Source organism: Bombina bombina, chromosome 2, assembly GCF_027579735.1.
Source record: "Bombina bombina isolate aBomBom1 chromosome 2, aBomBom1.pri, whole genome shotgun sequence".
NCBI lineage: Eukaryota > Metazoa > Chordata > Amphibia > Anura > Bombinatoridae > Bombina > Bombina bombina.
Window position 1 is genome coordinate 1,335,551,225 of NC_069500.1, and position 13,928 is coordinate 1,335,565,152.

General features: G+C 35.7%; 1 protein-coding gene across 1 annotated transcript in view; it reads left to right on the forward strand.

Moving 5' to 3' along the window:
- Positions 1–13,928, forward strand: part of POLN (DNA polymerase nu) — a 587,345-nt gene that overhangs the window by 191,202 nt on the left and 382,215 nt on the right. The window contains exon 11 of the mRNA XM_053700310.1: positions 609–669. Within this exon, the coding sequence (XP_053556285.1) occupies positions 609–669 (61 nt within the window). The remainder of the gene's footprint in view (positions 1–608; positions 670–13,928) is intronic.

Consider the following 13,928-nt stretch of genomic DNA (forward strand, 5'->3'; position numbering starts at 1 on the left):
AGTACACAACTTTTACTGTTGTATGGTATTATTTTCTGTCATTTCACATTTTTTACAGGAAAAAAATAATTTGACATGTTAAAACGTTGCTTTTTCATTTGGACTATATAATATTTTGGTATACAATGTCCTTTTAACAACCAATAGATAGCAAGATTATTTGTGTGCTTCAATTGATGTTGATAGGTTTGCTGCGCAGCAACAAAAATTGAGGGTTTCTGGGAAATGTACTCTAATTAGCATTGTGAAAGCTCCTAATAGTGACATCTAATACCTGTACAAACCCCATTCCCACTACAGTTACTATATGACACAGTTACTAGTTTGTTCAATTATATCAAGGCTAAAATCCTGCACACAGCTTCAAGCGGATACAAACAACCAGGTTGGTCATTCAATGAATACAAGTCTTTATTTCATCTTGTTAAAAACAATAAAGTACACAGCAAAGATTAGTCAAACGTGTTTCAGAAGCAAATACATTACTTTTTCAATTACTCGCAATGCTCTCTAACCCGACTACATTCAAAACTCTAGACCTCCTGAAAAAAATAATGTAGGAAGCACCCAACTCAATTTTGTAGTAATCCTTATGACTTTCTTTGCAGACTGAAGGATTATGGGAACTTTTTTGTACCATTGAACTTCCACTGACAAGAATTTTGTCTGGTAAGGACAGTACACTGTAAAATTGTTTTCCCCTGAATATATTTTCAATGACTTGTTATACCAGCTGCAGAATATAACATATATGAGAAATTGCATTTTCAGGTTTATTTGTGAATATGAATGAGCTGGTTTTGTGCTTTTAAACCACAGCCTATTACAATGGGTTGAGCTTCCAGCTAATATCAGATCTCATTATGTTATCATTTTTATGTACACACACTTGCTTCCTTATCTTATGTCTGTTTGTAAACCAAAGCTCAATACTTCAAGAGAACAATGTAAAATTAACATTTTATTACTTTACACTCCCAGTGGGGTGCAGAATAGTTATTTCTTCTGCTGCTGTATTTTCTCTTAGGCTTGTCAATAACCTAGACTTCATAATTGAATTTTTTAGTATAGATGGGGATACCACCGTCTAAATCGGCTATTTCAAATGCCAAAATAAAGGTAAAGGAGCTATTTATAAATAATTTCATACACTCCAATAGGCATAATGGATCATTTGGGCAATTTAAAGGGGATACTTTTTTGGTTAAACTCTGCCTTTTAAACACTTTTATTGGCTTTCTCTTACACCTCTATTAAAACATAATAATGATATAGGGCCAGTTTATGAGCGGATAGCTATTTAGAGTTTTCACTCACTAACTCCGCTAGAATTCAACTTTTTGTGCGCGTCGGGTTAACCTCGTATTACAAGTTGAAAGCAAAAAGCTAACACAGTATGTGCAAAGATCCGAACTTAGAATATTGCGCGCACAATAACCTATTTCCCATAGAAGTCAATGGAAAAAACCTAACACCCTACTCACACGTTAACCCAAGTGCATATTCTCAAATGTACTAACCCAACATAAAAATATGAATATTTCACATTTCAATGTTCTTCACATAGCAGAATATGTTTGACTTATTCATAACTAAATATTTCAACAAATATATGCATATTTCTACATATATTTTGCACAAATATATATTTAAACCTATATATATATATATATATATATATATATATATATTTACATGATTATATTTAGCCTTCTAAATTTACCATCTTATATTAAGGACACAATTGACATCCTTAAAAAATTGGATGGAATTGCCACCAATTCTGAAACACTATTGGTGACAATTGATGTTGAAGCTTTATATTCTAGTGTCCCCCACCAAAAAGGCATGGAGGCATGTAAATTATTTCTGAACCAAAGAGGTCCTGAGTATAATCATCATACAGATTTTGCTATGAATTTATTAGCCTTCATTTTAAATCATAACTATTTCCTTTTCAAAAATAAATATTCTGAGCAGATCTTAGGTACTGCAATGGGCACCTGTTGGGCCCCTACTTACGCGTGCCTGTATCTTGGAAGATGGGAACAGGAACACATATTGAATTGCAGATTTGAGTTCTCAGTGGTACTATGGATTAGATTAATTGACAATGTGCTCTTATTATGGGAGAATACAGAGATAAAACTTGCAGAATTTATGAATGAGCTGAATGACAATGAATGGAATCTGAAATTTACATATACCAGTAGTGCCACTGAGGTCTCTTTTCTAGATTTGCGTATCATGAATGTAAACAACGAGTTGAAAACAGCAACTTTTAGAAAAGAGACAGCAGGCAATGCCCTCCTGTCTTTTGACAGCAATCGCCCTAAAAACCTCATCCAAAATATACCCTATGGACAATATCTTAGGCACAGAAGAAACTGTACTGACTGAGCATTTTAAGAAAGAGGCAAAAAGTTTGAAAAAACGCTTTAAAGAGAGGGGGTATTCCTAGCAAAGCTTGAAAAAGCTTTTGACAAGTCCAAAAATAAAAACAGAGAAGGAGACAGAAGGAGTGCAAATGGATACACATTAAAAGTCTAAAGCCAAATGGACTTAATGAGGAAATAGATTTTGCACCATTTCTGGGAGACTACATTTTAAAGAAATATTCTAAAGGGGTATACATCCTTTCTACTTAAATATGTTGGTTTTTATACTATTATTATTATCATTTATTTGTATAGTGTCGCCAAATTCCATAGCGCTGGATATAACCGACAATAAGGAAAGAAACAAAATAATTGCCCCTTTAAGACAAAATGAAATAATTGTAATTGCATGGGAAATAAGGATAGATAATGGACAATCTTTATTTGTATATAGTACACTTATGACGTTAAGGCAGTCCTAATAGAAAAGAGTATCCAAAAGTAATTATGAAGGTAAGTTTGTACCAATAACGATCCTTATCCTCCAAGGAATCCTAATACTCCAGTTAAAAATATATTGAAAAACAGTTCCAAAGCCTCCGTATCAAGGCAAAAATTAAAAACAAAAATAACAATGTAAAAGCTGGGAAATCCTCAAAACCTTAGGTTTTGAGGATTTCCCAGCTTTTACATTGTTATTTTTGTTTTTAATTTTTGCCTTGATACGGAGGCTTTGGAACTGTTTTTCAATATATTTTTAACTGGAGTATTAGGATTCCTTGGAGGATAAGGATCGTTATTGGTACAAACTTACCTTCATAATTACTTTTGGATACTCTTTTCTATTAGGACTGCCTTAACGTCATAACTATCCTATATTTTATGGACATTTATGTGATTCCACGCTGTATCTTATATTTTATATTTGTGACACTTTGTAATATACTGTTCACGCTTATTTAAGTATCCACTCACTCTATTTTTTACATCAATCAGATATCCACTATTTTGCTTCCTTCTGATAGATTCTTTATTATTATTTTTTCTCCACCACACATCGTTTGTTATGTGATTTGCACCACACCATTTTTATGTTATTATTTTTATGTTATCATTTTTGAGATCTCGTTTTTTACACTAGATTGTGTACACACTAGTTTTGATCATACTTTTTGATCACTTTTTTCCTCACTGTGTCTCGATTCACGTATGATTTACCGTTACTCAGTTGCATATTAATTTACCCGAGACTTTACTTCCCATATATGGTGGACACTATCCCACAAATTTGTCTTACTAATGTTTGTTTAACTAATGTTTGTATAACCATATGAAGCAGAGGGTAGTCTAGTTTAACAACCTCTATCAATCTTTGTATACCACTTTGGGGACTTTTTGTCCTTGGAGGGACATACCCCCCCTTTGAACTCGGATAACTTTTTTAAATTGTTTTTTATGTTTTTATGTACCATGGATCCATGTTTTTAGATTTAATTTGTGTTTGTAATAAACTGTATCGTATCTATCCACAGTAGCCTTACTATCATATAAGCCTCTGTGGCTTACCATAGGTACTCAGCCCTCTCAATAGGGTTGCATTTATTTTTAGTGTGTATACAATTCTCACACACACACACAAGACCTTGATTTCACTGGCGCTCCTCTCTATACCTCTCTTTCAACAATATTTCCCCTGTGGGTAGTGGGGGCCCACCTTAGATAGGAGCTATAGGTCCTTTAAGCGCTGTGAGTGCAACATTTCTCTGAGATATAGTACACTTATACCAACCAAATTCTCCACCAATACCTGCTCTCTTGCTTTAAATATGCTTTAAAAACATATAAATTAAAGTATATTGATACTGATCATTCGCTTTCAATTTAATCCTTCTGTTTTGTTAATATATAATGCACACAGATTTGCTTTGAATATGGCATTACTATGTACTAAACAATGTAAATAATATGTATTAAGCAACAAATTGTATAAAAATGGTGCAACCAATATTTCACCAATGGTGATGTAAATAGGGGGAGTCTCATGTTTAAAAAGGTAAAGGGTTGAGCACCCAATCAGATTCAAGCCAGATGAACAACACCAGCAATCTGCGCACCCAGTAAAGCTGAGAGAAGCAAACGATGGTGAGCTGTGAAATACCTGTTTATTTTTTAGCAAAAACAAATGCTCAATATAATTGGTAAATATCCATACAATGCCAAAACAGGTAAGAAAGGCATAAGTAGCAAGTGACAGGCAAAATTAAGCAGGAAAAAACAGGTCAGACGCGTTTCCTATGTCAAAAGCATGTTTCTCCTCAGTGACCATACTTAATACCCACAACACACTGCTTTATAAACCCTCATGCCGGACACTCCCAATAAATGGCTGTCCAATCAAAAGTCAATCTGTTACAAAAGCAGTATGCAGAGGGCAAAGTAAAGGGGGATAATAGAAAAAGAAAGAAAGTAAAGTAGGTAAAAAGAAGGGACATTATTAATACACATTAACAGACCAAGTTAAACACATAGGTAAACTAACATAACAATGTACTTATTCAATTATACTTGATCAGTGTAAAGCCACTTTTTATAGTAATGAAAGATAACAAATGTAAGCAAAAATGCTGAGGATGTAAAGAGACATTATTTCAAAAAACAATTAAAAAAGGGGAAAAAATAACCTATTGATCTACATATAGCTTCACATCCCATTCAGACTTTAACCCATCTGGCATTCTAGTATCCAACTGAAAAATCCAATAAACTTCTCTTTTACTGAGAGTTATACCTCTATTACCACCTCTTCGGTGCCTTGGAATCAGTTGGATAGCTTGGAATGTCAGCAGGGAGCTGTCAGAATTATGATGTTGTTTGAAATGCAGGGAGATGGGAGTAGTGGACTCAGGATCTTCAATTGAGCGTAAGTGCTCAAGAAAGCGATCTTTAAGAGCACGTGTCGTTTGTCCTACATACTGCCTGAAACAACCCCTGCAGGTCAAAAGATATATGACATAGCAAGAGTTACAAGTCATATGCTCCCGAATTTCAAAGTGTTTTTGATTCTTGGTGGATACAAAACTTGTACCAAAAGAAGCATAGGAGCAGGATTTACATCTTCTGCTCCCACACTTAAAGAATCCTGGTTTGATAGAGAGGCAATTTTTATTAGACTGTGTCCGTGGCAGCATAGAAGGAGACAATAAATTACCCAAAGTATGAGCTTTGCGGGATGCAAAGCAAATACCTTGCTTAATAATACCAGCCAGACTATCGTCAGTAGCCAAAATTGGAAGAGCCTTACGTACAATGTTACAGATTTGACCATATTCAACACTATAAGAAGTGAGGAATTTTGGCACCCAAGGCACCCAAGGCACCGAAGAGGTGGTAATAGAGGTATAACTCTCAGTAAAAGAGAAGTTTATTGGATTTTTCAGTTGGATACTAGAATGCCGGATGGGTTAAATTCAGAATGGGATGTGAAGCTATATGTAGATCAATAGGTTATTTTTTCCTCTTTTTTAATTGTTTTTTGAAATAATGTCTCTTTACATCCTCAGCATTTTTGCTTACATTTGTTATCTTTCATTACTATAAAAAGTGGCTTTACACTGATCAAGTATAATTGAATAAGTACATTGTTATGTTAGTTTACCTATGTGTTTAACTTGGTCTGTTAATGTGTATTAATAATGTCCCTTCTTTTTACCTACTTTACTTTCTTTCTTTTTCTATTATCCCCCTTTACTTTGCCCTCTGCATACTGCTTTTGTAACAGATTGACTTTTGATTGGACAGCCATTTATTGGGAGTGTCCGGCATGAGGGTTTATAAAGCAGTGTGTTGTGGGTATTAAGTATGGTCACTGAGGAGAAACATGCTTTTGACATAGGAAACGCGTCTGACCTGTTTTTTCCTGCTTAATTTTGCCTGTCACTTGCTACTTATGCCTTTCTTACCTGTTTTGGCATTGTATGGATATTTACCAATTATATTGAGCATTTGTTTTTGCTAAAAAATAAACAGGTATTTCACAGCTCACCATCGTTTGCTTCTCTCAGCTTTACTGGGTGCGCAGATTGCTGGTGTTGTTCTATTGTTTGAGCGTTGATGGAAGCGCTCTTTTCTCCGCACCAGGACAGCTGAGTATTCTGAGAACACGTTACCACTACATCAAGGGGGTGTGTCTTACTACGTGAAGCGCACTGATCGTCGGGGACTTTACACACAGCTAGTGTTTGAATGTTTGAGCGCTTCCCGGTTGCTGCATATCAAGCCAGATGAAGCCTTGTAACACAGAGGTGAAACGCACGTGGCTGTTTGCTTGTTGGCAGTTGAAATCAGCTGTTCGCTGATGTTATTTTTCAGCTCCCTGCAGCAGTTGCTGATCGTTTCCACAGAAGGCGTGTAATATACACTAAGTGCCTTCAATTGAATGCTGTACTTACCTGGAAAAAGCATCCGGAGTCCCTTCAAGTCCTATTAATTCCCACAACACCCTGAGATGGGCTGGATTTCAATATTACCCGGGTGGTCATATGAGTATGGACTACGGGCTGAGATATTGCACTACTGTGTAACTTACAAAGGTTTTTAATGTTGGCCTAACCATGGGATTATCGAAAAGGGATATGGGATTACAAATGATTAAGGTAACATCACATTACCTATATGCATAACAAGGGACTTGTTAAATATCTTTGGATGGCATACTATATCCAGGTCTACAATCATAAACACAATGTTGCTATTCTGAAATGACACATTGTTACTATGTGACATTGGAAACAGCCTTTCTCTATTTGGAGCGGTTATACCGGCTCTGTTGCTATGAACTGTGAATCTGATTTTGTTGGACATTTTATTTATTATACTGTCTGGCTATGGTATCATGTTCTATTGGATTAATATTGATTGATTGATTTTTTTTTTGCAGTAAATAACCTGATGCTGGATAATAGTGGTCTTTTTCTTTTCTTTTTTGTTTATACCTATTATTTTACAGATACTGTGCACTTTTGGCAGTATATTTTGATGTAAAAATGCTGCTTTCAAATGGTACTGCTCTATATATAGGGGTGCTGATATAACTATATTTATATATATTCAGATATATTTAGGAATATCTATTTATAAATACTTAGAACATATTCTGTTAGGTGCAGAACATTGGAATGTTATTTTTTTCAGTAAATTATCAGTTTAACTGTAATTTATAATGTATTTTTAATGTGTTTTGTGACACTTTTTTGCTTCTGAGCTCTGAGGACGCGCTAACCTGATGAGTGTTAACTTCAATTGCACCCAATCGATCACATTTACTTTCAACTTGTAATACGAGCACAATTTAACTTGCGCGCAAACGAACAGGATAACCCAATATTGCTAGCGCGCAAACGATAGTGCTACACTCGCAATCTGGACCATAATGTAGCAAATGGTCTTATATGGCTTGTCTCACAAGTACTGCTGCAATGTTAACTAAGATCTTTTTGTCTACATACATGAATTTGTATGTCAATAAGGCCAGATTTCACCACTGCTTATTGTCCTTGTATCCTGCTAAGCCATCACAAGGGACTGTGGTCTGCGACCACCACAAACTCCTGCATATGTTTAGTTCATATATTTTTCTTCATGGTTTTAAACAATATAATTATAAATGATTTATACTTTAATATATATTATTTCATTGTTTTTATATATATATATATATATTTTATTTATTGGAAATTTGTATATTTAAAATATTAAAGATTCTTAAATATGTATGATTTTACTGATCATATTTGACATGTTTTATAAAGATTTCACATATGGTAATACTAGTTGTAAAGGATATTCTGACCTTTACACATAGAGAAAGCTGAAAACAGAAGTCCATGAATGGCAGCATTTGGCAAGACGAAAGTCTGTTAATAGGCTCAATGTAAACGGAAAACAACTTCCCACTCTTATAATTTGGGAAGAGCAAAATGAAAACTTGACAACTTTGTAAACTGTCAGATGGAATTATCTTTTTGGGAGCCAAAACTGATTAACTCAAATGATGTACGCTGACCTTTATTTCACACTGAACATTGCAAATAATATATTAGAGTATGCTGCAGAGATTTACAAGAATCTGTGCACTGTGATGTATATGAAAGGGAGGGAGTAAATGTTGCTAAATTCCATGTACAATTATATACTGCCCAAATGATATGTAGCCTTTTGTGCTATAACTACCAGATATACAATACACCAATGCAATAATAATCACAATACACTTTCAAAATAGTCATGCACTTACATGATTCCAAATATTGCTGCCACTTAGTGCTCATGACATGTGCACACTCCTGAAACTACCTATTATGCTCTTCAGAAGAAAATCAAGAAAAACATAGATAATCTGCACCATCTAACCCTGGTAGAGCAGTTTACATTTAAAGGGATGTGAAACCACATTTTTTTATTTCATGATTCAGATAGAACATGCAGTTTTAAAGGGACAGTCTACACCTTAGTCATCTTAAAGTCTTACCTTTAGATTAAACTGCAAATAGCCTCCTGTACCCCTTTCTATATCATGCAGCAGGAATGGTAAAAGAGTTATTTTGATGTGAATATTTTTCTGGACAGAGTCAGCAAGAGAGCTATTTTCAATAATACAGGCCATTGATATTGAGGTCCAGATATCATTCTGTGGGACTGTGGTGAACTATCCTGGCGAAATACCTTGGGGACTGTTCATTCATATGTACATCTATATATGATGTTTTTAACCATTGTTCCTGTAAGTGCATTACTGTTTGTACGCTCTTTGTGTATTTGTAAATAAACACACTGGAATTGTGGTTGCGCTCTTGTTCCCCTTATTGTTTTTCATGTTGATGCCGGCTGAGAGGGAAAGAACTCAGCATCGTTGGAGCTGCACCCGAGACACTGTACGCCCCACTGAGAGATGTCATCATCCAGATACTTGGATTCACACGCCGGAACTACACGCCATACACCAGTGGGGAGTTTGTAGTAGCGTGTACACCATTGGGAGAAAAGTTGCCACAGAGGGAGATTTGGTCTACACTTTGAAGAGATCTAAAAACTGAATAATAGCGGAGATGTTTGGAGAAAGGTATTGTGCTGGTATAACCCAGGAATTGACTCTAATCCCTTTTGTGGACTACATTTGCTGCAGACATTTCTTGCATATACTGGATATCAGCTTGGGTTGGTGAGAACTCTCTATTTGTACTGACTTATATAGTCGTGATTATATACTAATACACTAGATCTATTATTATTACCCTTGGGGATTTTTAGCGCAGAACTTTTTTTTTGTGTACCTGTCAGCCTCTCGGTGAGAGCATGGATGAAAGTTAGAGTCCGGAGATGCAGGTAGAGTCTTTCTGCGAAACCATCCCGACTCATATTAACAGCTCCATAAGCAATCAGCGTTGACGAGTTTCGCTGGCTGCTTTCTTCACACAAGTCCATGTCAGAAGCAACGCTACTATCTGTCACACTTGAAGGGCCATGGTACTGTTCCATGGCGTAGATTGCGGTAAGATAGTTTCATTTTCCTTTTTATTGTGGAAATGTATTGTAAATGAAGAAGAAAGTGTCTCAGTGGAACTCCTTTATCTTTATGGAATCAAGGGTTAATATCTCCTGAGGGGGGTTATTGAACCGTGGGGGACTTTAATCATGTTTTTTATGTGATTCTGTCTGCTTATGTGTAGTGATGTATGATATATGTGTGAATGAAGGAGCGCCTCAGGGGTGAGGCTAAAGTATACAATAATGTTTTGACAAATATATATTATCCCAATAATGCTGGAAAATATATATAAGTATCAATGTGGATAAAAAAGTAGAAGTTTAACTTATATACTAAAATATACTGGTATTGCTGAAAGGGTGTGGACCTTTAAACGGATAGTTATAAAGGCCACTATACATGATGACAATAAAAAAACAGCTGATATAAAAAGCAGCAGAAAGCAGCTGTAGTGTTATCTCATGAATTGAATGTAAGTATTACAGTTTTGATGCAAAATGATAATGTGAAATAAGTCACAATATATAGTGGCTAATAAATCTTAAGAGACTTTACAAGTTTATAAATGGCAACGTGAATAGCAATCATAAAAATAAGTGACTGGCACAAAAAAACAAGAGGAGTGACTGACAAAAGATGGAAGCGAAAATGTTAAAGGCTGCTAGATATAGTGGATATAAAAAGTCTGCAGATACCAATGAGTGTATTATCTAATATACAAGAACATGTATGAAGATTATAATATGAAGCAACAGCAAGAAATAGTTTGCAACATAAGTTGCTAACACTTGCAAAAGAAAAACGTTAAAAAGATAGCGTAAGTTACTAGCAAAAAAAATTATATATATATATATATATATATATAGCAGGCTATTAAGATTACAGAAAGGGTGGAAGTGACTGCTTCAAATACCAAAGAGGATGAGCTAAAACAATTGATAATAAAAATTATATTTTATATTTTATGGCATAAAAGCTAAACTGATAAATTTAAGTTGATGAATTTAAAAACAAGTTAAAAAACAATACAGATCAAGGGCGCGATCCGATAAACGGCGTAGTTTGCGGCACAAGCGAGGGAACCCGCGTCGCCCGCAGTTTCAGCTCGCAACTCAAGCTATCCCATATACGGCGCCGTCAGATGCTAAAGTGTCGTAAGTCGGATAAACCAGCGATGTCCAGAAATCTGCACAAGTACAAATTTCTGGCGTTGCCAGTGACTTACGGCACGTTAGAAACTGGCGGCGCCTACAAAACCTGACTAAAGTCTAAATCACCCGCACTGTCTAACACGCCTCCCTAACATAGCCCGACACGTCTAACCCTCTATCCGCTATCCCCCCTCACTAGCCTAACAATAAAATATGTATTAACCCCTAAACCGCCGCTCCCAAACCCCGCCGCAACATAATAAAGTTATTAACCCCTAAACCGCCGCCAGCTATATTAAATCTATAACCCCCTAAAGTGAGCCCCTAACACCGCCGCCATCTACCTTACCTACCCCCTAAAGTGAGCCCCTACCCCGCCGCTATCTATTTTAAAATTATTAACCCCTAATCTAATCCCCCTACCCCGCCGCCATCTATATTAAATTATTTAACCCCTAAAATACTAAACTATCCCTACCACTAAACCTAAGTCTAACCCTACAAACAGCCCTGAAAAGGGCTTTTTGCGTGGCATTGCCCCAAAGTAACAGCTCTTTTGCCAGCCCTTAAAAGGGCTTTTTGCGGGGCATGCCCCAAAGAATTCAGCTCTTTCGCCAGCCCTTAAAAGGGCTTTTGGCGGGGCTTTGTCACAAAGTAAACTGCTCTTTTGCCTACAATCTACTTCCCCCTACACCGCGGCCACCTATAATAAATGTATTAACCCCTAATCTAATCCCCCTACACCGCCGCCAGCTATATTAACTATATTAACCCTAATTATATTAGGGTTAATATAGTTAATATAGTTATTATATTATATATATTAACTATATTAACCCTAATTATATTAGGGTTAATATAGTTAATATCGTTATTATAATATATATATATTAAGTATAATAACCCTATCTAACTAAACTCTTATTAAAATAAATCTAATATTAATATTATTAATTAAAATATTCCTATTTAAATCTAAATACTTACCTATAAAATAAACCCTAAGATAGCTACAATATAATTAATAATTACATTGTAGCTATGTTAGGGTTTATATTTATTTTACAGGTAAATTGTTAATTATTTTAACTAGGTATATTAGCTATTAAATAGTTATGAACTATTTAATAGCTACCTAGTTAAAATAATTACCCAATTACCTGTAAAATAAATCCTAACCTAAGTTACAAATACACCTACACTATCAATAAATTAAATAAACTACAAATATCTATCTAAAAATACAATTAAATAAACTAAACTAAATTACAAAAACAAACAAACACTAAATTACAAAAAAATAAAAAAAAGATTACAAGATTTTCTCCAACATTGGTGTGTCCGGTCCACGGCGTCATCCTTACTTGTGGGAATATCTATTCCCCAACAGGAAATGGCAAAGAGTCCCAGCAAAGCTGACCATATAGTCCCTCCTAGGCTCCGCCCACCCCAGTCATTCTCTTTGCCGTTGCACAGGCAACATCTCCACGGAGATGGTTAAGAGTATGTGGTGTTTAGTTGTATTTTTTTTTTATTCTACTATCAAGAGTTTGTTATTTTAAAATAGTGCTGGTATGTACTATTTACTCTGAAACAGAAAAAGATGAAGATTTCTGTTTGTGAGAGGAAGATGATTTTAGCAGACAGTAACTAAAATCGATTGCTGTTTCCACATAGGACTGTTGAGATGAAGTAACTTCAGTTGGGGGAAACAGTTAGCAGACTTTTCTGCTTAAGGTATGACTAGCCATATTTCTAACAAGACTGTGTAATGCTGGAAGGCTGTCATTTCCCCTCATGGGGACCGGTAAGCCATTTTCTTAGTCTCAAACAGAATAAAGGGCTTAATATGGGCTATAAAACTGGTAGACACTTTTATGGGCTAAATCAATTGCTTTATTTGGACATTTTATACATGTTTATGCTGATAATTCACACTTATAAACTTGGGGAACGTTTTTTAACGTCAGGCACTATGTTAGACACCTTTTCCAGTCAGGAAGGGCCTTCCCAGTTGTAGGCTGAGCCTCATTTTCGCGCCATTACTGCGCAGTTGTTTTTGAGTGCAAGACATGCAGATGCATGTGTGAGGACCTGAAAGTAGTTGGAAAAGTACCTAGAAGGCGTCATTTGGTATCGTATTCCCCTCTGGGCTTGGTAAAGTCACAGCAAAGGCTGTAGCTGGGACTGTATAGGGGTTAAATCTATAACCGGCTCCGGTTTCGTTATTTTAAGGATTAAAGCTCTGAAAATTGGTGTGCAATACTTTTAATGCTTTAAGACACTGTGGTGAAATTTTGGTAAATTTTGAACAATTCCTTCATATATTTTCACATATTCAGTAATAAAGTGTGCTCTGTTTAAAATTTAAAGAGACAGTAACGGTTTTGTTTTAAAACGTTTTTTATGCTTTATTGAAGAGTTTAAGCCTGTTTAACATGTCTGTGCCTTCAGATAAGCTATGTTCTATATGTATGAAAGCCAATGTGTCTCCCCCTTCAAAATTGTGTGATAATTGTGCCATAGCGTCTAAACAAAGTAAGGACAGTACTGCCTTAAATAATGAAATTGCCCAAGATGATTCCTCAGATGAAGGGAGTAGACATGGTTCAACATCATCTCCTTCTGTGTCTACGCCAGTTTTGCCCACGCAGGAGGCCCCTAGTACTTCTAGCGCACCAATGCTTATTACCATGCAACAATTGACGGCTGTAATGGATAACTCCATAGCAAATATTTTATCCAAAATGCCTGCATATCAGAGAAAGCGCGATTGCTCTGTTTTAAACACTGAAGAGCAGGAGGGCGCTGATGATAATTGTTCTGTCATACCCTCACACCAATCTGAAGGGGCCA